The following is a 26840-nucleotide window of genomic DNA, read 5'->3' as shown; positions in this document are numbered from 1 at the left end:
CCTGCTTATGAACTCCGCAGAGGCAGCTGGCTATTGTTGATGATTCACTACATGGGCACTTGGTCTGATCCATGAGTTAAATTAAGAGCTGCATGCAAGCGACCTCCCAAAATTCTTCACCCTATTTCTGGCCAGAGAATTGTGGCCATTTCACTGACGTTCTCCAGGGGGAGGAGAAGTGCACCAACACTTTCTGGGGCACTAAGGGGCTCACCATTAGCAGTGGCAGTAGCACAGCTTCTTGTCCCACCCCCCCACCTTTTCTGCTGCCACTGCAAGTGGTGGTAATTGAAAATGTGTCGGCTGGCTGACTCTCATTTTGCATCTTCCACAATGCCCCAGACCTAGCATCATTCCAGAGCATTAGTGGGGAGGGGGTGGGAGGAAAATGACAGCTGCCACAACCACAAGGATGGAGAAAATTCTGAAAAGTGGGCTTCTTTCTCTAAGAAGGTGGGAAAAAGAAAAATATCAAAATTCTCAGAAAGGTCTTTCTAGTTGAAATACGGCAAGAGCCAATACAGTCATCACCACCAGGTCACTACATACAGTGAGAAGGATGAGGTTCCAATCCGAAAACTTTCAAGTTGTAATATCAAAGTACTGCCAGCCGTTAATATGTATTTCCTCATAATGGTGATGATGGACTGCCTTCAAGTCGATCCCGACTTATGGCGACCCTACGGATAGCATCCTGGGCAAGAGAAGAGATCTGTTCATCTGACAAGGAGAGGTAACATTTAAGCGTTCATTACCTTCTTCCTTGGCGTCTCTAGTTAAGAGAATCATCAGATAGGAACATAAGAAAAGAAATGGACTGCCTTCAAGTAGATTCCGACTTATGGGCGACCCTCTGAATAGGGTTTTCATGGTAAGCGGTATTCAGAGGGGGTTTACCATTGCCTTCCTCTGAGGCTGAGAGGCAGTGACTGGCCCAAGGTCACCCAGTGAGCTTCATCGCTGTGTGGGGATTCGAACCCTGGTCTCCCACATCGTAGTCCAACACCTTAACCACTACACCACACTGGCTCTCAACCACCACACTGGCTCTCCTCATAGCTCACCTTAATCCAAATACTTATGCAAAATATGAAGTTTCTTTCCAAAACTTGTTTTTTTCCCCCTTTTGGGAGGAGTAGATAACGAACAGACAAGGTATGCTTTAAACTCTATGGGCAGTAACTGGAGGGTCCAAGGAATGAATTATGACTGGCACAAAACCTAGAGAGTTATGCATCTTGACCACATCCCCCCGTCATGCAGTTATCCTTTCCCAATGAGAACTAGAAACTTGTTTAAGGGGTGGTGGTGGTTGGTGCTTCCAGTCTTCCACCACGTTGCCAGGGCCACCCACAAAAGCTGCAGGAGCTACATGCTCTCTGTGGTTTACGTGGACTTGAATGGACACCTGCTCTCATGATCATATTTGTACTATATTTCCCCTCGCTGGATCGTCACCTTGCAGTGGTGAGTGGGCTTGCGTGTTCCAGTGAACCCTATGAGCGATGCCATCAGGAGTCATGTCCTCCCAGCAGGGTCACCCATGGAGGTAAGGTCAAGGGAGAGGAACCAGACAAAGAACGATCCAAGAAAGTCCTCAACGGCAGAACAGGCGGAGGATAACAGTGTGCATGTTACAACGGCTGTGAAGGCAGATGAAGGCTGCAGCAGATAAAAGACTTCCAATTGTCATGGTATCCATGCCATTGGATCAAAGCCTTTTTCTGTCAAGATGGTGTGTTGATTATCATGCGCCGAACTCCCCACATAAAACAAATTCACACACAGGCGTCTTCCAAGCAAAGACCTTATCTTAGAAAACAATCTTACTAGGCCACGAGTGATCGCCAATGAATGACTATATTTACTTAGAATGAGAGCCACTGAACTCAGCACTACTTTATCCTAAATTTTTAAAAAAAGCACATGAAGCACTATAGCCTTAAAAAAGGCCAGCATGCTAAAGAATTTGAGAAAACCCAGTCCCGCTAGCAGAGCAGTAGCCAAGTTTACCTTTTCAGATAAAAGTGAAAATATTATTGCACCTTGTTTTAAACATAGAGCTAAACGTATCCTATCCAGCTGGGTGGAATCTGCCACCTAAGCACAAACATAGCACATTTCATGTGCTCAGTTCAGGACCATCTTCTTCACGTTTGTCTCTATGAGACACCCCCCCCCCCAAATGACATGTCACTACTGTTGCTCTTTTTAAGATGGGGAACTGAGACAGAGGTAGAAACCACTTTAACAGGGTAGGAGTGGAGAAACACAGCAATTTAAATCCAGCATCTGCCTCTGGGTTTTTTTAGTAGATTTATATCAATTCGGAGATGGAGCAGGCGCAATTAAAGAAAGCCAGACATCTTCCTTGTTGAGCAATTAAATTTTGCAAACCTAACTGCAAGCGAGGATGCATCTTATATATCATGCACATATAAGCACACACAGAGATGTGTGCGTACACACTAGCAGAGCCCAAGGCACAGAAAGAAAAGGAACTAGCACAACAATGGTTCTTTTAACTTAAAATAATCTTTAAAATCTGAAAGGAAGTGTGGACAAGAAGTTACACAGATGTCTAAGCCAGCCCCGAAACACAGAACCCCCTGCCATCGTCCCCAACACCTCGCAGAGTGTTCTTCCGGAGACCAAACCGTTTACCCTCTTCTCTGATACAATCTCCTCTTGGGGCTGCAGGGATGAGCAACAGTGATAGTGCCTTTTGTTGGCTGCAACGCCAGCTCCGACTGAAGACAGTAAATGCTTCAGAAAGGGGCCACCTGAGCACTTTAGAGCTCCTCACTTGCTGGTTCTTGTTCTGGGGAGAGTCATCATCTGCAAGCTCCCTCCATTCTCCTCCCCCTCCTCCAAAACGACACTTCCCTAGATTTCAGGATGGTTCCAGGAACACCTTAACCAAGCTCACCGTGTGTCTGGAGGCGGCACATGGCTAGCTTTCCACAACATTTAAGAGGGGAAGGGGGATGCCTGTGGCTCTCCAGAGGTCGTGGGACTCCAATTCCCATCAGCCCCATCCAGCATGGCTGATGGTCAGGGACAATGAGGTTGGACTCCAGCAGCATCTGGATAGCCACAGCCTTCCCCACCCCCGCTTGAAGAAGACCACACGGTAGGTGGTCATGTGATTCCACCTTCAGACTTTCTGGAATTTGATGGAAGAGCCCTCCGGACGGACCGTAGGCTAAGAATCACCAAAGGACCACGCCACTGACGTACACAGCCAGCAAGAGCACAGTGAACCCCCTTTCCAAGCTGCTTTCTATGTGGCTGTTGGAACTCCCCTGCCCAGAGCTGCACAGGAAGCCTCAGCCGCTTCTACCAGCGGAATATGGACGTGACGCATGGTCCAGGCACTGTGTGCAAGAACGCAGCGGTCCCTTCTGCCAGATCAGGAGGACACAGTCCGCTTTGCCCCTCATTCTCTTAGTACGTTTTTCCCTATCGGTACTTGGGAGTGGAGATCATCCACCACTAAGAAACTGCCAAGGAATCCTGGGAGCAGAAACACCGCCAAGGAGAAGAGCAGAAATGTGCTAGCGACTCCTATGCCTGATAAACCTTCGCTGCCCTGGTGTGTTCTTATAAGGCCAAGTACGTATAACAAGGAAAGGCAAATGGCTACGATCGGGCAACATGTGCCCGCGAGATGTTGCCGGACTCCCAGCACACATCAGCCCCAGCCAGACCTGGTCAACTGCCAGGGGTGATGGGAGTTGCAGTCCAGCAACATCTAGAGGGCACCAGGTTAGCGACCCCTGGCCTAAGCTGCCCTCAGCTCTTGGAGAAGACAGCGACCAGTTCTGGACCAGGGGAAACAGCATGGCCCATCCAGGAGTGGCACCCAGCCAACATGTGGTCCTGTGGGAGGAAAGGACAGAGGGAGGAAAAGAGACAGCGAGGGACTAGAACTCTGTCATTTTCTTGTGTGTGTCTGCTTTCTTCTGCTCCCGCTGAAGGCTGGCCTCCTGAGCCCGCAGCTCACCCAGTCTCTTGCGGGCCCCAGCCAGCTTCTCTTCCAGCTGAGCTGTGGCGACGGTGTGCCTGAAAGCCAAAATTCAGAGCATCAGGAGGGTGGCCCAACCAGAGGAAAAGTGCATGGATAGGGAGGCTGATAGTGACACCTGTCCCTGACTGTAGGAAGGATGCAATAGCCAACACCTGCTCTGCCTCCACTCTTATGCCTCAAGCCACACTGGAGGACGTGCATTTCTGCTGTAGCCAGAGTAGGACCCAGCCCACCTGCCCTCTGCATGGATCCAATTGGTGCCAGTGAACAACATCCCCTTTCCTGAGTGGCTTCATTCCAGGCAGAGAGAGGCCAGCTGGCCCTGGCACTAGTAAGCCCAGGGCAGTGCCCCTTTCTCCAACCTGGTGACAAACAGGAAGATTCAGCAGAAGAGAACTCTCCAGAGTCTGCCTGCTCTGAAGCTCAGGGGGATGTGAGAGACTCCATCTTCTTGCCAAGGCCTCTTGAAGGTGCCGGAGGACTCAGGGAAGGGAAAGGGATGTGCTAGTGGCCACCAGAAATATTGGTTTAGCTACCTGTTTCATGGTTTTAAGGTTGTGTGTAGTTTAATTGATCTTAATTGTATATTTTTGTAAGTTTTTAACTACATGTAGTTTCATTTGTAAGCCGCCCTGAGTTCCAGTTTGGAAAAAGGGCGGGGTAAAAATAAAGTTTCATTCATTCATTCATTCATACCTTGCCAAGCCAAAACCTGCAGACCCTGGTCTGGGATCTAGACTGAAAGAACTGGGCATGTTTAGCCTTGAGAAGACTGAGAGGAGATATGATAGCACTCTTCAAGTACTTGAAAGGTTGCCAACAGAGGAGGCCCAGGATTTCTTCTCAATCGTCCCAGAGTGCAGGACACGGAGTAATGGGCTCAAGTTGCAGAAAGCCAGATTTCAGCTGAACATTAGGAAAACCTTTCTGTTACAGCAGTACGATAATAGAACCAATGACCTAGGGAGGTGGTGGGCTCTCCAACGCTGGAGGCATTCAAGAGGCAGCTGGACAGCCACCTGTCGGGGATGCCTTAATTTGGATTCCTGCATTGAACTCAATGGCCTTATAGGCCCCTTCCAACTCTACGATTCTGTGACTGCATCCATTATTATATAATTATGTATTACATTTGTATCTCGCCCTTCCTCCCAAAGTGAGACCAGGGTGGCAAGCAAATTACAAAGCACTAAAAACATCTTTGAAAACAGCATTCCAGTACAGATGCTTGTTGAAAGAGGAAGGGCTAGTGCTAGTCCTACTCAGAGCAGACCCACTAAAGTTAACGGGCACGGCTAACTTCGGTTCATTGGGTTGTATGCCTTGTTAGTGCTACTCAGAGTAGACCCATTGGAATTAATGGGCCTAAGTTAGTCATGTCCATGAATTTCAACGGGATCAGACACGGCAGGCAGAATCAAAAGGAGGTGACCAATTTGGCCACCAGCCCACTCTTCACCTCCAACAAGGAGGTCTCCTTACCGCCCGACGTTGCGCACCAACGCCTCCTGGATCCCTCGGATATCCTTCTGGGTTTGGTCGATTTTCTCCACTGTCTGGAAGAGGCGGATGCTGAGGGCCTTCTTGGTGCTCTTGCTGGCATGGTAGATCTCCTTGCTGCTCCTCTCCAGCGACGCCACCTCCTGCTCCCCGAGGTCCTTGCCCTGAAGCTTCTCATTAAGAAAGTCAAACACATCCCGGGAGGACTTTGGGCTCTGCCGGGAGCGCCGGGCAGCCTGGTTCCCTTTTCCCCGCCGTTTTCTGGGCTTGGCTGGATGGAGCTTCCCGTCTCTCTTCTTCTGGAGGATCTCGGCACACTGGTCCAAGGATTTCCCTTTCGGCAGCACGACAGCTAATACTGGCTCTACCCGGCCCTCTGAATTCTTCCCCAAACCTGAAACAGGAGGAGGGAAAAGAGCCACAGCAATAAAGAACCCAACTCCCCAAATGATCTTCCCCAAGCTCTGTATCCTCCCACTGATGGTTCACAGGGATTCACAATTTTGGGGCAGCTTTTGTAGCCAGCCGAGATGTGTGTTTACCACACCCCTGGCTCAGCTGCAGAGGGAGGGGCAGGGTCTTGGCTGTTTAATACCCAGGGTGATTGGGGAGGGGGGTCCTTTGCCTTCCACCCCGGCTGAGCCTGGAAGAGTGGGGCAAGGGCTGCTTGGCTAGCGCATGCCAGGGCCTTTTCAGTGGTGGCTCCCCATCTGTGGAATACCCTCCCTGGTGAGGTGCGTCTGTCTCTGTCACTATTGACTTTTAGGAGGAATCTGAAAACATTCCTGTTTCCTCAGGCATTGGATGGCTGAAGAAGAATACTGCTGGCAAACCGGAGATGACCACATGAAAGAATGTCTTTATCTGCGGCTGTTTCTTAGAATGTTTTTGAATTGTTTTTACAATGCTTTTCTTTTTGTTGTAGCTAAATGGTTCGAATCCACCACCACCACCCCCGCAGCCATGAAGTTCACTGGGTGACCTTGGGCCAGTCACTGCCTCTCAGCCTCAGAGGAAGGCAATGGTAGACCACCTCTGAATACTGCTTATCATGAAAACCCTATTCGTAGGGTTGCCATAAGTAGGGATCGACTTGAAGGCAGTCCATTTCCATTTTCAAGTGCGGTGCAGTGGTTAAGGTGCCGGACTATGACCTGGGAGACCAGGGTTCGAATCCCCACACAGCCATGAAGCTCACTGGGTGACCTTGGGCCAGTCACTGCCTCTCAGCCTCAGAGGAAGGCAATGGTAGACCACCTTTGAATACCGCTTACCATGAAAACCCTGTTCACAGGGTCGCCGTAAGTTGGGATTGACTTGAAGGCAGTCCATTTCCATTTTCAAATTGTTTTACAAGCTTGCTGCTCTGAGTTCCTTCGGGACAAAGGGCGGGATATAAATTCAATAAACACTAAATAATAATAAATCCTGTTGCGGTGAGCCTCAGTGAGAAGTCTCACTGAGCCTCCAAGGCTCAGCAGACCTCCTGAACGCGGAGAAGGGCAGAGGCTCTCCTTGATGCTACCCTCAGCAGGTTAAAAGATATGCTCTGGTGAATACTTTTATTACTATTTATGAATCGCTTCCTATGAAGCATCTTAAATTGATTTTACAATGGAATACAAACCATATGTGAAACAACTGCATATACAAGCAATTTTAAATAAATTCAGATACCAAGGGAGATAAAAAAATCTCCACTTGGAAGGCTGTTGAAAGAGCAAAGTCTTCAAGTAGGGGAGACGTCTGTCTGATATGGAACAGGAGGGAGTTCCAAAGGGCAGGTGCCGCCACACTAAACGGCCAAATCTGACAACGTGCAGAAGGGATCTCCTGAAGAGTTGGTATCTTCAGGATGCCCTCTCCTGCAAAGCACAATAATCAGTTAAGCATATAAAGAGTGAGAGGATTGTTTAGATATCCTACTCCCAGCTGTACAAGGATTTATACACCAGATTTATACACCTTGAACTTAGCATGGTAGCTCATGGGCTGTTGTTGTTGTTGTTATGTGCCTTCAAGTTGATTACGACTTACGGCGACCCTATGAATCAGTGAACCTCCAATAGCATCTGTTGTGAACCACTCTGTTCACATCTTCTAAGTTCAGGTCTGTGGCTTCCTTTATGGAATCAGTTTATTTCTTGTTTGGTCTTCCTCTTTTTCTACTTCCTTCTGTTTTTTCTAGCATTATTGTCTGTTCTAGTGAATCAAGTCTTCTCATTATGTGTCCAAAGTATGATATCCTCAGTTTCATCATTTTAGCTTCTAGTGACAGTTCTGGTTTAATTTGTTCTGACACCCAACAATTTGTCATTTTCGCAGTCCATGGTATGCGCTAAGCTCTCCTCCACCATATTTCAAAGGAGTAGATTTTTCTCTTATTCACTTTTTTCACTGTCCAACTTTCACATCCATACATAGAGATCAGGAATACCATGGTCTGAATGATCCTGACTTTAGTGTTCAGTGATACATCTTTACATTTGAGGACCTTTTCTAGTTCTCTCATAGCTGCGCCCCCCAGTCCTAGCCTTCTTCTGATTTCTTGACTATTTTCTCCATTTTGGTTAATGACTGTGCCGAGGTATTGATAACCCTTGACAAGTTCAATGTCCTCATTCTCAACTTTAAAGTTGCATAAATCTTCTGTTGTCATTACTTTAGTCTTCTTGACGTTCAGCTGTAGTCCTGCTTTTGTGCTTTCCTCTTTAACTTTCAACAGCATTTGTTTCAGATCATGACTGGTTTCTGCTAGTAGTATGGTATTGTCTGCATACCGTAAATTATTGATATTTCTCCCCCCAATTTTCACATCTCCTTTATCTTGGTCCAATCCTGATTTCCGTATGATATGTTTTGCATAATGGGCTGTTAGTGATGTATTAAGTACTTGTGTTTTAATGCTATATTTTGTGTTGTGATTTACAATTGTCCATCTATATGTATTAATATAGTGTTTTGTGTAGCCCCTGATGAAGGCCCAATATACTACAGGCTGAAATGCGTTTTGGGCTTTCCTAAGTAATAACTTTTCTCATCATTTTGGGATTTTTTCCTCTTTCTTTGTGGTGTAAGGTAACCAAAGCCAAGCTTGTGGGCTGAGCTCATGCATACACCAGGCTTGGTAGAAAGAAAAAGGGAGGGAGGAGGATGTACTGCAAGTTACCCAAAGGACAGAGTAAAAACAAGCCAAAACAATCATTTCTTTTCTTAAGCAGGAATACAGGAACCTGCTGGCAGGGGTTGATGGAAGTTGGAGTCCCGCAGCATCCGGAGTGCCACAGGTTACCCAGCACCATCAACCCACAAGGGGGACAAGGGAACAAAGATTCATATTATGCCTTCCCAGTCTAGTACAAATAAAATGGAAAATCTGTGGGGAGGATGTTTCTTATGACAGAAATGATGCATCCTGTTTAAGGCCAAGGTAGAAGCCACCCCTTTCAAAATATTTTTAGTTACAAGCACAGAAATTGCTCGGACATAAAGTGCAGGAATAACCACCGTTTGCTTGTAGCCTTTGTGTGCTCACCTTTTCCAAGCTCGTAGCCCATCTGAGCAAGGAGTTTAGAGCCAATGCCACGAGTGTGCGCCTCCCAGCTGCCGAAGGAGGAACTGCAAGTGGAGGGCCCTTCCCCGTTCTCCGGGGTGCCGGAGTCAATGACTGTGAGAACACAAGAGAGGTTTAAGGGAGTTCAGTAACACTGGCGAAATCAAGCACTGCGGGGAATCCAATGCAGGGTGGAAAGCAGAAAGCAACTGGGGCACCTTGGCTTCTCTCTCAACTTTTTGTTGCTTTGATGACTAAGGGGTTTCATTCAGAGTTTGTTAATTACCCTAATCATTCCAGCCAGTGTGGTGCAGTGATTAAAGTGCTGGACTATGATCTGGGAGACCAGGTTTCGAGTCCCCACTCATCCAAGAACCTCACTGGGCGACTTTGGACCACTCACATTCTCTCAGCAAAACCTACCTCACAGTAGCGTAGGGGCAAACGTAGAAGTGCAGGGTCCCTTCATGATAGTCACAGCTACACCTCTTTCTAAAATTACACAACCTTCTAAGATTATACAATAATCTAGCCAGGCTTGATTTCTGCTTCTCTATCACTGTCACTATTTGACTGTCCTTCCTCACTGTCAAGAACTGCTTGGATTACTGAATTCAGTGTCTAAACTATCTCCTGCTGCCACCAAATTGGTTGATGATGTAGATGGGATGCTATCATCAGGAGCCACTGCCTCTTCTTTCGCAATTACACAATTCTCACTGTTCAGAATTTGGCTTTTTGAAGTAGGAACTAATAGGAACTCCTTTCACTCTGATTGGCTCCAGTCAGCAGCGAAGGACAAAGAAGCAAGTTAGAAGACTCTTCTCAGTGGCTAAACACTACTTTTTCATGCTGATTATCTCATAGGACACTGGAGACATAGGGGCCCTGCTGGGACCTGGCTCCCAAAAAGTAAGCTGCTCTAAGACCCCCTGAGACCCTGGACCACTACATCCCTGGCCAATGGCCAGGGTAAAGAGGGTGTCTTTATATTACCACCTGTCACTGTCTGGAGCTCCCTTTGGCATTTCTTCAAGTCTCAAACTCAAAATAACACAGTGACATCTCTGGAGGAACCAAATCTCCTGAACTTCCCTCTTAAATTGGTTTGGTTTTTTTGTGAATGAAACTAGCCTTTTCTGGAGTGATGGCAGCTAGATGTTTTTGAAATGCTTCTATTAAATGTTTTAGATGTTCTAAATGATTTTAGATTGTTTTAAGTTGGTTTTAAATGTTTTAAATCTCTTATTTTATGTTAGATTGTACTGTTTTATCATTTTGATGTTTGCCACTCTAGACTCCTTTGGGAGAAAGGGTGGGATACAAATTTAAAATAATAATAATAATAATAATAATAATAATAATAAGAAGAAGAAGAAGAAGAAGAAGAAGAAGAAGAAGAAGAAGAAGCAGAAGAAGCAGAAGAAGCAGAAGAAGCAGCAGAAGCAGAAGCAGAAGCAGCAGCAGCAGCAGCAGCAGCAGCAGCAGCAGCAGCAGCAGCAGCAGCAATTTTACAGGTAAAAATAGCAGGCAGATTTCCAGCATTCCAACAGGTCTACAAGTAGCAGACCTGAGAAGATGGAGATGTTCCTTTTTCCTAGAGTTGAAAGGATGCAGTTCCCCTAAGTGAAAGCAGTGGTTCAAAGTAAAAAGGTTCAAAGAAAACCCAGAGAAGGCCTGGATGGCTTGGCCGCTCCCCATCTTATACCTTTAGCATATCCAGCATCATCCACCTCATCTCCTTCTGACTCTGATGAGGAAGAGCTCTCCTCGCCACGCAGCGGAGGCATGATGCCATCTCCCTCCACAACAGCTTCCTTCAGGAGCAGGGAATTAAATTTCACTGTGTAGTAACCGCTGTCAATGTCTGAGGAAGGAAAAGTGAAACGGTTTGACGATAATTCATCGTAGGGAACCTATATGCAGTTATGAAAAGCTTATTCATAAAGCTCAAATATTAGAGACACATTCCTGATAACTCAACAACAGGCCTGTACAATAAACTATTTTTGTTCAATACCTTTGCTGCAACCCTATGTACACTGATCTGAGGGGAAACCCCACTGAATTCAACGGGCCTTACTTCTTGACAGGAATGCATAGCATTGTACTGCACATGTTAAGTACTGCACTGAATTATGAGTCCAATGAGGATAATGAACTTGCATGGGATTGTGATTTTAATCCTCCAATTCCAGATTGGCTTTTTAAATACCCATTACTTTTAAAAAGATATAATACTAAAAGGATCCTTTCAATGTACGCGACTTAAAAAAAATACATTGGGGGAAAGCGTGATGGCGCAGATGCTTTGCGTGCAAAAGAGTTCAGGTCCACATCTGAAGTTCAGGTCCACATCAGGCTATGGTCTGAAGGCACATAAGGCCAGCACCCTGCTGAAGCTAAGCAGGGTCAGGTCTGGTCAGTGCCTGGATGGGAAACTGTAAGCCGCCTTGGGTCGTGAAAAGAAAGGCGGAGTATAAATGTAATAAATAAAAAGGATTGCAGGGTTAACTGGCTGGGGACAGAAAGACACATTTGCACTTTATAACCTGGAAAGCTATTGCCAGTCCGAGGAAAGAAAACTGGACTAGATGGACCAATGAACAAATTTAGAACAATGTTGCTTAAAAAAGTCATATGGACTATAACAGAAATACTTGTAGGCACCTAATGTTTGGATTACTTTGGAAGAGTGAATCATGCAAAAAACACTCCTCAGAGACTGATGGTTTGGGTACGTTTGAGGAGGGCCCTGCATCTTGCCTACCTCTCCTGTACCCATAAGTCGTGTTAGAAATAGGCACGAAGCCACTTTCTAACCCCCCAACAGCAACGTGAAGCACGCAGAACAAAACAAACCTCACCTGTGATTTTAGCAGCATACCAGATCCCATCCTGATGCCTTGCCAGGCAAGCTGAACCCACAGCAAGGCAGCTCAGGTCAGGTTCCTCGAAGGGACGCAGCTCCTCCACAGATACGACTTGCCCATGGGAGAACCTGCCGAGTGGGGTGCAACAGAGGGAGAACCAGTCAGCAGCGCCTTGGCCAGGAGGCAGCTTGCCTCTGGTATTCAACCAGTTGCTGGGGAACACAGGTGGGGAGAGGGCTGCTCTGCCCATGCCCTGCTTGTGGACTTCCCATTGGAATATCCGGTTGGTCACTCTGGGAACAGGATGCTGGACTAGCTGGGCCTTTGGTCTGATCCAGCAGGGCTCCTCTTAGGCAAACAATAATTCCTCCTTTCATGGAACAAAAGGCTGGTATTGCCCCCAAATAGTCAATTCCCACGGTTCGCCTTCCTGCTTGGCACATGGCCTAGCTCCATCTCAGATGGGGTCTCATCTAACTGAACGCTCCTCCATGCAGATGTCTGGCACATTTTAAAACTAGCAAGTTGGGGAGATGGTTAGATCAGAACTCATCTCCCCAACATTCAGCTTCTTCCTCTGGAAGAATATTCAGTTCCCGCCTCCCATCTGAAATGGTACAGCCCTGTCACACGTGTCACACGTTTCCCAGCTCAGTACCTAAGGCCAGACTCAAGGTACTTGTGTTAATTCACAAAGCCCTAAACAACTCGGGCCCAAAGTCCCCTAAGGACCACCTGACCCCTTATGTTCCATCTTGATCACTGAAATCTTTTACGCCTTTTAAGTAGAGACCTTATCCCAGTCTGCGCCTGTGTTGGAATTGCTTTTAAATATGTTTTTAAAGCGTTTTTTTAAAAAAGATGTTTTTAAACATGTTTTGTTTTAATATGTTTTTAAGGATGTTTTGTTGTAATGTATTTCAAAGTCTGTTTTTATGATGTTTTCGAGTGCTCTTAGTGCTTTGGTTTGCCGCCCTGGGCTCCTTCTGGGAGGAAGGGCAAGATATAAATCTAATAAATGAATGAATAAATCTTTGGATGGGGCATTCTTGGTGGTTCCCCACGCCCATGAGGTTCATTTGGCCTCCACCAGGGACCAAGCCCTTAGTGTGGCAGGCCCTGCTCTGTGGAACTCCCTACCAACAGAGGTTTGGCAGAAGCCACCCCTCCTTTCTTTCAGGTATCTCTTGAAAACAGAACTTTTTAGACAGGCCTTTGTAACATGAATTTCTCTCTAACCAATGTAGTATTTACTGATGTTTTTCTTATTAACGATGCTTTTATTGGTTTTTACATTTTATTGTGTCTTTGTACGTTGTAAGACACCTTGATGTACATCTATGAAAAGTGTGGCTTAGAAATACTTAAATAAATAAATAAGCAGAGAAGATAAGCAGCAGGACCCCATGGTCCTGTGCCAATCTAGTGACCTCCAGATGTTTTGGACTACAACCCCATCGTCCCTAATCAATTTTTTGGGGTGGTGGGGGCCAGAAAAAAAAAATCTTCCCCCTTGGCATTTACATCTTTAGCCATACTAGAGATAAATGTTCCCAAATCAGTTTAACTGTTGCAGAAGTGTCATTTTGTGAGCATGCACAAAATTCTCCGCAAGTTATCCCTTGGCCTCCTCTTAGAATTACACGCTCCTGAATTCCGCGAAGGATACCATACGACTGAAGTGCAGAGATGCCCTAGATTAGCCTGCCCTCCAGGTGTTGTGACTACATATCCTATTTTCCCTGACCATTGGCTATGCTGGTTGGGGATGATGGGAGTTGTAGTGCAAAACGTCTGGAGGGCAGCAGGTTGAATGAAAAGCAGGTAGGGAAATTCAAGCTAGACAGATCACCCTGGTCCTTGGTTGGGGGTTCTGAAGTCTGGCCCCTTCCCTACAAAAACATCCCTGACCTTTAGGGAAACCTGTCTCTATCGCTTACCCGCTCAAGAGTAGTTAACCCTAATTACCGGCAATTCTCTTTAAAGCGACACTTGTCATCCAAGAAGAAGGGGCACGGCTTCAAGGACTTGTGAGTGGGGTAAAGGTAGAGGACTCTGACCCCTGGGCTTCCATCTTCCAAAGACTCACTCCCCACAATCATGGCGTTATGGTACTCAAGGGTGCCCCAAGAACTGTAGTAGGGGGCTTTTACTTTCATCCCACTGGCTTCTTCCTCCACCTCCTCCTCCTCCACCTCCTCTTCCTCCTCAGCTTCTCCTTCCCTCTCCACATCTTGAGTGTCCAGGGACTCCTCCTCTTCTCCACCAGTTTCAGCAATGGCTTCCTTAAAAGTGGCATATTCATCATCAGCGCTCTGCTGGCCAGGCTCATGACTGTCTGGCTGTAGAGGAACAGAGGAAGACGTGGAGAGTGCCCCTGGGTCCAAAGTTGCACACAGCTTGCTCTTTTTCACAGAGATCAGGCTGGATTCCGTAAGTTCTATCAGCTGCTTTAAATCCACCTGCAGCTGGATTAGATCAGACTGTTGCGATGGGTCTAGCCCAGCTCCCAAAGCCAACTCCACTTGCTGCAACTGGGCATTGTATGTCTGAATTGCTGCTTCCAAACTCTCCTCATCCATTGCTGCAGAAGGAAGCGACCTCTGTCCCGTTCAGCACATTTTCAGATTAACAGGTAGCAGGGAAATAGGATGAGATGCTCACCAAAAGCCAAATAGCAGTTTTCTCAGTTGTCCAGCAGTTTCTTCTGTGTTATCAACCAGGAACACCTCACTGAAGCAAAGATGGGTTAGGGTGACAAAGAAGCATTAGGAATGAGACCACACCATCAAAAGCTCAACCCAGCCTAGCACAGATATTCAATAGAACACTAAAGCAAGACAGCCACTATTCTACTCGCTAAACAGGTGTAAACACAGAGTAAAATATGCCCCACAATTATAGCTTGCATGGCGAGAAGAGACACAATTCACTAGAGTAGGGGTGAGATAATGTTTTCAGCCCAAGGGCCATATTCCCATCTGGGCAACCTTCTGAGGGCCACATGCCTGTGGTGGGCAAAGCCAGAGGCTAAAGTGGGTGGAGCACTGAATGTAAATTTCACTTTTATGGACTAGTTTTTATATACACTAACAGAACCTCTCTATCTTCCATCCACACAGGCATTATGAGAGTTCAAAGGAACATTCCAGTCAGTGTGAGAGACCTGGGAAGAATTCAGGGGGGCAGACAGGAATACTTGGAGGTCCACATTTGGCTTGAGGTTCCCCATCCCTGCACGAGAGTTACATCAAGAAGGGCAATAACATTTTTATATTAATCTGCAAAGGCTGCACAAATAATGTTGTTTTGTCAACTTTTTCTTTTTACTGGGTCTGCTCTTCTGCCATTCAGAGGAGCCCAACGTGCTGAAGTTAATGAGATGAAGCTCTTCATGACCCAAACAAGGGCTCCCCAAACTTTTTGGGCCCAGGGCACATTTTGGGAATGTAAGGAACTGGCCAAGCACCACACAATACCCATTTTGGAAAACGTGATGCTTAGAACCTCCCTCCCACCCACACAAACAAAACACACATACAGAGAAAAAAAGCACACAAACCTTAAAGGCTTAATGATTGTGCATACTTCCAATGAGGCACAATTAAAAAAAAAACTTTCAGTCTAACCTTACTTTAATCCCTATCTTGACAGCCAATTCTTAAAAGCAAATACTGTTGTTTTCCGTTTTACTTTAAATTGCTTTGAGACGTTGCTTACACCTGAAAAGCGTGTCATAAATATCTGAAGTGAAAGAACTGAAATATTTGTTGCCTGGGTTGGAGACTTTTGAGACTCCATCCCTGAACTACCATCAGACCCAAACAGCAGCCCCTTCTATCCCTGGCCCTCTGTCAGCCACCTTCTGCCCGCACCAGAGCTGGGCCCCACCCCCTTAGCTCCTAGGCTCCGCCCCTAGAAGAGCCTCCTCCTCCTCCTCCGCAGCCCCAGCAACCCTAGGTGGCCTACCTCGCAGAGTTGTTGCAAGGGTGGCTGAAATGACAGGCGCAAAGCGGTTTGAAGCCTCAGATTAGCGCCAGGTAAATACAACTGCCGGTCATGATGCTGAGGATCTCACACAGGTTCCGCCCACCTGACCCCTCAAGACTTCCTCTCAGCCACCACGACCCTTTCCCAACAAACACAGCCGCTTCCGCTGTTCTGGACAACCATAGAGACGGAAAAGGCAACTCTATGCCAGGAAGCCGGAAGGGGCGCGAGAGGCGAGTGCCGCCACCTTGGGTCCTCCAGCCTTTCTTTCCCCCCTCCTTTCCTTTCTCTCTCTCTCTCTCTCTCTCTCTCTCTCTGGTTCACGGCTCGCGAGACGGACGCGAGGCGCGGAAGTGGCGTTCTCTGACGAGATGGCTGGGCGGGGCTTGGATGCGCGCGGCGCAGCTTCGGTATTGTAGTCCCGGCTTCGCGCAGTCTGGGAGGCCCACTTCCACGAAAGGAGCGGCGTCGAGGAAGGCAGAAAGACTACATTTCCCGGCCTGCTTTGCGCGGGTGGTGCTGCTTCAGGTGGGGGATTATGAGGAAGGCGAGCAGGAGCCGTTAGACTCGGTTTGGCTGAGGTGGCTCAGGTAAGTCTTGCGGCCTTTCAGGGGCTCCTCTGGGCCACGTAGCACCTGCAGCAGCCTTGTGCCGCCCTCGTGGTGTCTCCCCTCTCCGTATTAGGCAGCAGTTAGAAAAAGGTGCCGGGGCTTAAGGCCCAGTCCTGTCGGCTGACTTCAGCAGAGGTGGTTGAAGTTGCTCAAATGCGGGCAGGGTGGGAGTACTCTGCACATGCTCGGATGCATTCAAACTATCAGAGAAGAGGAGGCGCTTTGCACATGCTCAGGGGGGCTCTTTTTAGCTTCGCGTGTTTATTTGTTTGTTTATTATCTCGCCTTTCCTCCCAGAAGGAGTAGGCGATGGCAAACAAAAACATTTAAAAAACCCTAAAACATCTAAAAAACAGACTTTAAAGCATCTTTAAAAACATCTTTTTTTAAAAAAAGCTTTAAGAACATCTAAAAAAGCAGTTGCAGCACAGACGCAGACTGGGATAAGGTCTGTACTTAAAAGGCTTGTTGAAAGAGGAAAGTCTTTGGTAAACGCTAAAAAGATAACAAGAGTTGGCGCCTTTCTAATATTGCCAACAGTGCCACAATATGGGCTGGCCTGTGTTATAGTATACCATAAGTGGGCTCTCCAACACTGGAGGCATTCAAGAGGCAGCTAGACAGCCACATGTCAGGGATGCTTTAACTTGGATTCCTGCATTGAGTAGGGGGTTGGACTTGATGGCCTTACAGGTCCCGTCCAACTCTATGATTCTATGATATGTGTCCAGCCCGTTCCAAAAGTGTAAGAGTGTGAGCCCCTGCCCTGAGTGGTTTGTAGCTTGAAAACACTTGTTTTCCTGTTGATAAGAGGAAAGGGGCAGGGAGGTGGACACAAGGTTTAAGTCCCCTTGTGGGACTGGAGAACTAATTCTGGTCCTGAGCCCTGCATCCAATTAAGCTCTTAGAGGAGCTGCCCAGATAGGGACAGCCCAACATGGAAATGGACTGCCTTCAAATCGATCCTGACTTATGGCGACCCTATGAATAGGGTTTTCATGATAAGTATTCAGAGGGGGTTCACCATTGCCTTCCTCTAAGGCTGAGAGGCAGTGACTGGCCCAAGATCACCCAGTGAACTTTATGGCTGTGTGGGGATTCGAACCCTCGTCTCCCAGGTCTCCTCTAAAGAGAGAAAAGCCAATTAGTGTCTCCTCTAATAAATCATCTAAACTCACTGACAAATCATTTATTTAACTAACAGTTTGGCACTTTTGAAGAGCCCCTAAAGCTTTCTCTGCTGGGAGGTTAGGCCAGCACTGTCCCCTATTAGAAGGAAGTATTGTGAGTGGGTATTTGAGCAGACCGCCCCCCCCCCCAATATTTAACCCAGCTGGGATCTTACCTAAATGGTGACAGCTTAGCTGCAGTTGCCAGTGCTCTGGTAAACTGTAGAACAGCATGGCAAGATTATTAACTGGGACATTGTGGTTTGTCAGTGGTACATCTGTGCTTTGTCAGCTGCACTGGCTCCCAGACCATGTTGGCACCTGATTTAAAGTGCTGATTTTAATCTTTAATTCCTGGGTGGGAAACCTCAGGCTTGATGCTAAATGTGGCCCTCTTGGCCTCCCTCTATCTCCACCTGGAGACTTTCCCCAGGCTGCACCTTTCACCAGCCCTGCTCTATGCCCCCTTTAAGGCTGGAATGTGTACTTGAACTGTGATAACCCCTCTTGCTTGTCTGGATGGAGAGACACGTGTGTATGCATAGAAACCTTTCAATTTTATGTGATTGTAATCTAGCCTACTCTACATAGGTAAGAGTCATACCTGTTGCTCCGCCTATTTCTGCCTCTTGCCCCTCCCACCACTCACCTGCAGTCAGTGGAAGATTGCTCAGGAGGAAATGTGACCTTCAGGCTGAAAATTATTTATTTATTTATTTAAAATATTTCTATCCTGTCCTTCTACCCTATAATAGGGCACTCAGGGCAGCTTACAAAAATAAAATCAAACATGTACATAATAAGATTGTAAACAGGATAATCACAAAAACATTAAAATAAATTTAAAATACATAAAATACTATATCTATCTATATCTATCTTTCTATCTATATGTACACACACACACACATATATACTAAAGGGACTGCAAAGGTAAAATTTAATGCAGAAGGCATAATGTTTTCCCAGTCCTACTTAAAATGGCTTGGGACCAGGTTCCCTGAAAGGCCACTTTCTCCCAAAATCCCCTACCTGAAGCTCACGATTGTCTTTGGATACTCTTCTCTGAATGTCCGGTCAAATGAAGTGATGCACGGAGAGAGCCCTTTTGGTTGTGGCACCCTAGATATGGAGGAACCTTGCCAGGTAGACTTGCCTGACACCATCTTTATGGTCTTTTTGGTGCCTTTTCCACCTAGGCCTTTTTAAAATAACTATAATGGGGTCCCCAGCCTTTTTGGATCAGAGGATACATCTCAAATTTTGAGACAGTACCGGGGGCACCAGTCACAAAATGGTTGCCATGGGAGGCATGGCATAACACAAAATTAAGAGAGTAGTCATGGTGAAGCTTTTCCCATAATTATATTTCCATACTAGAAATGGCTTGACCTATTGAATTTCTGCCAGCCATTTGTTATGTGCCTCCAAGTCGACTACGACTTGTAGCGACCCTATGAATCAGCGACCTCCAAGAGCATCTGTTATGAACCACCCTGTTCAGATCTTGTAAGTTCAGGTCTGTGGCTTCCTTTATGGAATCAATCCATCTCTTGTTTGGCCTTCCTCTTTTTCAACTCCCTTCTGTTTTCCCCAGCATTATTGTCTTTTCTAGTGAATCATGTCTTCTCATGATGTGTCCAAAGTATGATAACCTCAGTTTCATCATTTTATCTTCTAGTGATAGTTCTGGTCTAATTTGTTCTAACACCCAATTATTTGTCTTTTTTGCAGTCCGTGGTATCTGCAAACCTCTCCTCCAACACCACATTTCAAAGGATTGGATTTTTCTCTTATTTGCTTTTTTCACTGTCCAACTTTCACATCCATACATAGAGATCGGAAATACCATGGTCTGAATGATCCTGACTTTACTGTTCAGTGATACATCTTTGCATTTGAGGACCTTTTTTTAGTTCTCTCACAGCTGCCCTCCCCAGTCCTAGCCTTCTACTGATTTCTTGACTATTGTCTCCATTTTGGTTAATGACTCTGCCAAGATATTGATAATCCTTGACAAGTTCAATGTTCTCATTGTCAATTGTAAAGTTGCATAAATCTTCTGTTGTCATTACTTTAATCTTTTTGACGTTCAGCTGTAGTCCTGCTTTTGTGCTTTCCTCTTTAACTTTCAACAGCATTCGTTTCAAATTATTACTGGTTTCTGCTAGTAGTATGGTATCGTCCGCATATCTTAAATTATTGATATTTCTCCCTCCAATTTTCACACCTCCTTCATCTTCATCTGCTTTCCGTATGATATGTTCTCTGTATAGATTAAATAAATACGGTGATAAAATACACCCGTCTCACACCCTTTCCAATGCGGAACCAATCGGTTTCTCCATATTCTGTCCTTACAGTAGCCTCTCGTCCAGAGGATAGGTTGCACATCAGGACAATCAGGTGCTGTGGCACCCCCATTTCTTTTAAAGCAGTCCATAGTTTTTCATAATCTACACAGCCAAAGGCTTTGCTGTAATCTAGCAGGGTGATTTTCTTCTGAAATTCCTTGGTCCGTTCCATTATCCAACGTATGTTTGCAATATGATCTCAGGTGCCTCTTCCCTTTCTAAATCCATCTCGGACGTCTGGCATTTCTCGCTCCATATATGGTAAGAGCATTTGTTGGAGAATCTTGAGCATTACTTTACTTGCATGGGATATTAAGGCAATAGTTCGATAATTACTGCATTCCCTGGGATCCCCTTTCTTTGGAATTGGGATGTATATTGAACACTTCCAGTCTGTGGGCCGTTGTTTAGTTTTCTATATTTCTTGACAGATTTTTGTCAACATTTGGACAGATTCAGTCTCAGTAGCTTGTAGCAACTCTATTGGTATGTCATCTATTCCTGGTGATTTGTTTCTTCCAAGTATGTTAAGAGCAGCTTTCACCTCACATTCTAAAATTTCTGGTTCTTTATCATACGGTTCCTCTGTGAATGAATCTGTCATCCTGGCATCTCTTTTATAGAGTTCTTCAGTGTATTGCTTCCATCTTCCTTTTATTTCATCTCGGTCAGTCAGTGTGTTCCCCTGTTGATTATTCAACATCCCTACCCTTGGTTTAAATATCCCTTTAATTTCTCTAATCTTCTGGAACAGGGCTCTTGTTCTACCCTTTTTGTTGTCCTCTTCTATTTCTATACAGTAACTATTGTAATAGTTCTCTTTGTCCCTATGTACTAGTCACTGTATTGTTGCATTTAGGGTTCTGACTTTGTTTCTATCTCCTTTTGCTTCTGCTTTCCTTCTCTGTTTAACCATTTTAAGAGTTCCTCCAGTCATCCATTGAGGTCTTTCTCTTTTTTTAACAAGAGGTATTGTCTTTTTGCGTTCTTCCCTGATAACATCTGACTTCATTCCATAGTTCTCTTGGTCCTCTCTCAACTAAGTTTAAAGCCTCAATTCTGTTCCTTATTTGGTCTTTGTATGCTTCTGGGATGTTATTTAAATTGTATTTTGGCATTATGATTGCTTTGTTGGTCTTCTTTAGCTTTTCTCTTAGCTTCTTCAACACTCTCAAACCCCCTCACCACGTTAAGGTGTGCATCCTAGAGGGGGAAATCTAGATATATCCTTACTTTTCTCACTAGATGCCAAATATAGTTACGTGCGAGACAGAGATCACATAGGCTTATCTGTCTTTGTTCAGAAGACTGATGTTATCTCTTTCAATGTAACAAAGGCTATATATACTCATCGGGAAGCCACACCACCTGCAGTTGGTTCCGTTTTCATTGTTTTCTACTTGACACTGTGGTTTTTAGACGTTCCACATAAACTGTGAGAATGTTGGCATTGTGTAGCTGTAAAATGCCTGGGTGGTTGTAACTGTGATGTTGTTGCTTGCATTTATCTTGCTACGTTGTCTCTTTACTCTTTTCTGCTTTGTTATTGTGCATTTCGGTTTGTTATTTAAAACACATATATCCTGCCTTTCCATCCCACAGAGATTCACACCGTTTTAGATTGTCAGCTCCTTTGGAGCGATGTTCTTTGTAGCTGGTCTACCCCCTTTCTCCCTAAATCTCTGCAAAGTCCCATGGATAGTGTTGGCTTTGTATAAATAATAACCAGTGCTGCTCTGGATCATTATGGTATTATACCATCCTTCAATCATGTTCCTAGGCTGATTTATAAAAAGAACAAAACAAATTAAAGTGTGAATGCAAAAAAATTAAAAGGGCCACAGAATCATAAAAGCAGCCTAAAAACAGCAGGATGAAAATTGTATCAAAAAATCTTGGGAGAATACAAACTTCTTTGCCGGTTGCCAAAAGAACAGTAAGGTAAATTTCAGTGAGAAAGTGTTCCACAACTGGACCACCACCACTGAGAAGGCCCTGTCTGTGGTAGCCATTTGCCTCACCTCAGATGGCAGGGCATCTATAGGAGGCTTTCCAATGAAGATTGTAATGTGTGGACAGGTATGTATGGAGAGAGGCAGTCCTTTATGTATCCTGGTCCTGAGTCTTAAAGGAATTGAGAAACAGACAGGGCGCCAGCGTGGTTGACATAAGTATAGGTGTAATAGGATCATACTACCCAGTCCCAGTTAGTGCAGACTGTGGCTGCTAGATTACTAACTGCAGTTTCTGTACAGTTTTCCATGTATGCTCCATTGGTCTAACATAGAGGCTATCGCAGCATGGACAACTGAAACTGGTCCACCTCTGCCCAGGTGGAGTTGCAGCTGCAGGACCAGCCCATAGCTGCTGAAAGGCACCCTGTGCTATAGAAGAGACTAGTGTTTCCAGTGACAAAGATGGATCAAGACTGTACCATTTGCTGTGAACCTGTTTCCTTCTGGGGGAGTGCAAGTTGCAACCACTTCTAGCACAGGAGTGAAAGCACTTGGAAGCAATCAGGTCAACCACCACTTTGGTTTCCACAGAATGTCCGGGACTTTGACAGAAATGCCAGTCGTGCCATGTTCTCTCCAGAATCCTAAGGATTCAATCTCCTATGGTGTGCCATCTTAATTGTTCCTTAGCCCCTGCAGATGACAATAGATGCTATGAATCTAAACCTCAATAGGAAGAGACCCTACAAGGACAACCGAGTTAAGAGTAAAATCCTCCTGCTTGGATAGGAGAGGGAGGTAGAATTCTTGGAGACCACAGCAGGGCCACCTCCCTGACCCTCAGGCCTGTGCTGGTGCAGAGTTGAATATCGGCAGCAAAGAGGCCAAATCCACCCGCTAATATATCCAGGTTTCAGTGCTTCAAGCCAGGATAGCTCACTGGTGATCAGGTCATGGGTGATAATGATACTATGGTCTGATCTAACATTCAGCAACAGCCTCAACTGAGTTGAATACAGGCTATCAGAGCAACCAGGGACACTGCGGTTGCAGGGAGGGGGAGGCTGGAAAGGGAGGGGGGCAAGCGCCTGTCTGACCCCACCCTGTTTCCTTATCTGGTTTCTTCAACCTCTCACATCTCTTCTACCTGTAGCATCTGATACAGGGCTGCCCCTCCCTCCTCCCAGATTCTGAATGCAGTTTCCTAAGAACATCTTCACTGAGCCAGGGGAAATAGCTAAAAATGTGTTCAGCAGTAAAATGGCCAAATCTAGTCCTTAGAGTTAGGTCCAGATCTAGAGATTGTGCAGATATCTTTTTAATAGAGTTGGGGGCAGTAGGATAATATCCAGTTGTTGCATCTGCTGCCCTGGATTCCAGCAGTCCATTCACCCACCCTTGACCCACTACAGAAGGCAGGACTGCTGTCTCGGCCCAATGCACGCAGGAGAAAACTCTTTTGATGAACCAAATCTCCTGGGAATCGGCTTGTTTCTCTTTTCCTTCCCTCACTTAAAAAAAATCCTGACATTTCTTGGTCAGTACGTATTTTATTTCACAAAAATAAGTAGACAATTTTTTACAACACTCTTCACAAATGTGTTTTCCATGGGAACAATTGAGCATTGGAGGAAGGAATGGTAAGCCTTGAGAAGTTCGCCATACCATACGGAAGCCACTTTTCCATGAGTTTAAATGGTCCATCTCCACCCACAGGCAGGGTGTGTGTGTGGCATGCCTGGGCTCTTCCCACAGGACTAACCACATTCACTCCAGCAGGGTGGCAGCTGACATGGCTGCAGTCTGCATGAGTGACCCCTGCTCCCATGGTTGCATCACTGAAAATGTTTCCCCAGTTTACAGAAAAGTAGCTCTCATGTGATTTGGGCAACATCTGTAAGGCCCTGACTCCTCTCAAGTTGAGTCAAGAACAGAATGGGGTGTGGGTAGTACCAGCAAGCGAATAATATTGATGTTTTTGCTTGTAGGGTCAGGATGTACACGCTGCTGTCTGGCCTTTACAAGTATATGTTCCGGAGAGATGAATACTGCATCTTGATCCTCGGACTGGACAATGCTGGTAAAACGGTGTGTGCCAGAGCTTGTTGGGTGGGGAGGGAAGGAGAGCTCTCTCCTCCTCTCCCCCCCGCCCTTGGCTATCTTGGCTGGTTTCTTCTAGGGTGGTGGTGGTGTTATTTATTAAATTTATAGCCCGGCCTTCCTGAAGGAGCCCAGGGTGGCAAATATAAGAAAACAATTTCATAGCAACCAAAAGAAAAGCATTCTGAAAACAATCTAAAAACATTCTTCGCTCCAGGGATCTCCAGGTTACCAGGAGCAGCCCCCTTCAGTCATTAAATGCTTAGGCAAACAGAAATGTTTTCTGCTTCCTCCCGGAAGTGATAGAGACAGATACACCATGTTTGGGAGGGTATTCCATAAACAGGGAGCCACCACTGAAAATGCTTGTCATGGGTCAGTGCCAACCAGTTAGTAATTAATGTAGTAATTTCCAAAGTATTAGAGTTAAGCCAATCCTTAATTTTAGCAGGATATAGCCTTCAGGCAACAGCATACATTTACATCAGATGCAGGTCAGCTGCTCACTGTCCCCAAGCCTTTCACTGATTTCAGTTTCTGGTAATTTTCTCACATACTAATCATAGAGTTGGAAGGCCACTGAGTCCAAAACTCCTGCTCAGTGCAGGAATCCAATACCAAATGCATTTTTGTTGCAAGAGAGTGTAAGCGTAAGGGCCTTGGGTATTGCAGTGTAGAAATTTGTCCAGAATTCCTGTGGAAGGGGGGGATCCAAGGTCATACGAACAAAAGGCAAGGGAGACTCACTCAGTGCTGTGGAATGCGTTATATGGGGATGCAGTGCAGGGGGATCTCCTGAAAGCAGAGTTTTCTCTGTCTGATTTTTGGTTATGGTCCCTCACCCGGCCACTACAGCCCCATACAACGCAGCGCTCTGGAGAGGCTTTTGGAGAGTTAGATGGAAGAAAGGGGAAGATCCATGGCACAAACTTGCCTTACGAACCTCAGAAGAGCCTGCTAGGTCAGGCCAATGGCCATCTAATCCTGTTCTCACAGTGCTTTGCTGGTATAATTTCTTACTACTCCGTTCCTAATTTAAGACGTTCAGCTTCCATAACATTCCATAAAAGGGAAAGTGTTTTTGCTGATTTGGGCACAACCTTTGGGTCGCTGGCTAAGCAGCAGCTAGACATGTGGTGGAGGAGTTTTGTAGCATTATATCATCTTGGGATTCTGATTTTATAGTAAAGCTTTTCCTGTTTTCCTCAAAATGTTTAGTTTAATGACCTGCTCTCTTCTCTCTACCCTCCCCTCCTTTTCCAGACCTTCCTTGAACAGACTAAAACTAGATTTAACAAGAACTACAAAGGGATGAGCTTATCCAAAATCACTACTACTGTGGGCTTGAACAGTAAGTGAATCTTTTTTTAGTGAAGGGGAAATAAAGTCCAAGGTGACATGAGTTTACTTTGACAAAGAAACTATTTAGAAAAGTTTAAAAGCAGATGAAATAGTTGCCTGAAGTATCCAAGACCATGACACACATGTTTTGAAGGGAACAGAATGTCTCTTAATGAATAAAGAATATGGTCTTGTTCTGCACAGCTGTTCTACTCACAGAATTGTCTCTCTAGCCTATAAAATTAAATGAATGGCTCTCTGAAGAATTTTTCATCGGGATAGTGATTTGACACTGTCAGCTCTCCCTAATTGTTTCATTTGCACTCTATTCTTGCTTCAGGATTCAATTGCTTTTCATCAGCTTTAGAACAGTGGTTTTCAAACTTTATCTTCAGGAAATACTTTAACTTCAATTCATGTGCCAATGAGGGATCTCTGCATCTTGCAGAAGGTTCTGGGTAGATTCCTAGAGGACGCAAACACTTCACACAAGGCTTGGAACAGACTGATAGGTTATGTGCCAATCGATCAATACCTTTATTATGGTTATAAGACCCAGTCAGTTGAAATATAGAGTGCCAATAATGGCACACAAAAGATATATTTTCTCCAAATTTACTAATCCAGTCCATCATTTGACCTCTTACATGCATGGCAATTAACCACCAAAAAGTTAGCCAGCACCTCAGAAATGTATGAGACTTTATCTGATAAATGTTGCCAGTCTTTCATCTGGATGCCCTGGCTACATAATTTGTTTGCATGAATGGAGGATACATCATATGACATCGGGTGTGGGGGTGGGCAACAACTTGTCTGCAGAGGAACGATTGGGAGCCTTCAACATGTGCTCCTATGCTTCTCGGCAGGCAAGGCTTGCATTCTGTGCCTTTGCATTTGAGGTCAAATGCGAGTCCTGCTGGGATTGGCTGCAATCCGGGAACTCTGGAGTGCAGGTGGTCCCTGCTGGAAGTGGAGCTTGAAGCCAGCTGATTGTTGTTTGGATTCAAGCCCCACTGAGTTCCTTTGCAGATGCAGGTGCAGTTTAAGTGTAACCCAAGCCTGCAAAGAAATCATTTTCCTCTGCAGCGTAGCTTGAGTTCAAGCCAGGCTGTAAAGGGAAAATGGTCACCTGATATCATAGTGACAGGTGAGTGGCCCACAAGGGTGGGTAATCCTATTCCCCACCCCTGCTGTAGAGCCACCTTCACTAAGCTGGTGCCCAAACAAGATGAGGACTCATCATCAGGCTGATGAGAGTTTTAGTCCAAAGTGTTTTGAGAACACCAGGTTAGTGAAGGCTGTTTTTGGCAAATGTCACCTCTGGGGGATTTGGGTTGCTCTTTGTACAAAAAAGGTCCACA

The 26840-nt window shown here is 45.6% G+C and overlaps 2 protein-coding genes across 4 annotated transcripts in view; one reads left to right on the top strand and one right to left on the bottom strand.

The window, feature by feature from the left end:
- Window positions 1-2516: 2516 nt before the first annotated feature.
- Window positions 2517-16214, bottom strand: ZGPAT (zinc finger CCCH-type and G-patch domain containing). Of its 2 annotated transcripts, none has more exons than XM_061630942.1 (7): window positions 15926-16214; window positions 13925-14689; window positions 11951-12084; window positions 10792-10950; window positions 9066-9197; window positions 5513-5924; window positions 2517-4065 (listed from the first exon to the last, which is right to left on the bottom strand). In XM_061630942.1, exons 2-7 carry the CDS (start codon window positions 14536-14538, stop codon window positions 3927-3929), a joined length of 1590 nt encoding a protein of 529 aa, XP_061486926.1. In that variant the 5' UTR covers window positions 14539-14689; window positions 15926-16214; the 3' UTR covers window positions 2517-3926. The 2 variants fall into 2 exon arrangements, with proteins under 2 accessions (XP_061486926.1, XP_061486927.1); XM_061630943.1 differs by lacking the exon at window positions 15926-16214 and adding an exon at window positions 15519-15816.
- A 41-nt stretch (window positions 16215-16255) lies between these two features.
- The window catches only part of ARFRP1 (ADP ribosylation factor related protein 1), a 32711-nt gene continuing 22126 nt past the window's right edge, over window positions 16256-26840 (top strand). Inside the window, exons 1-3 of one of the 2 annotated variants that reach the window (XM_061630944.1) lie at window positions 16256-16536; window positions 24024-24123; window positions 25399-25486. In XM_061630944.1, coding sequence (XP_061486928.1) covers window positions 16337-16536; window positions 24024-24123; window positions 25399-25486 — 388 coding nt within the window. In that variant the 5' untranslated portion in view covers window positions 16256-16336. The remainder of the gene's footprint in view (window positions 16537-24023; window positions 24124-25398; window positions 25487-26840) is intronic. The other variant, XM_061630945.1, reaches the window with a different exon arrangement.

Source organism: Rhineura floridana, chromosome 6 (genome assembly GCF_030035675.1).
Source record: "Rhineura floridana isolate rRhiFlo1 chromosome 6, rRhiFlo1.hap2, whole genome shotgun sequence".
Taxonomy (NCBI): Eukaryota; Metazoa; Chordata; class Lepidosauria; order Squamata; family Rhineuridae; genus Rhineura; species Rhineura floridana.
Note: the sequence above shows the minus strand (reverse complement) of the source record. Positions and strands in the feature narration are given on the sequence as shown.

Coding starts and splice junctions, on each gene's coding strand:
- ZGPAT (XM_061630942.1), bottom strand. CDS start 14,538: ATGGATGAGGAGAGTTTGGAAGCAGCAATTCAGACATACAATGCCCAG. Junction 10,951..11,950: donor GTATGCTGCTAAAATCACAG/GTGAGGTTTGTT, acceptor TTCCTTCCTCAG/ACATTGACAGCGGTTACTAC. Junction 5,925..9,065: donor GGGCTACGAGCTTGGAAAAG/GTGAGCACACAA, acceptor CTCCTGTTTCAG/GTTTGGGGAAGAATTCAGAG.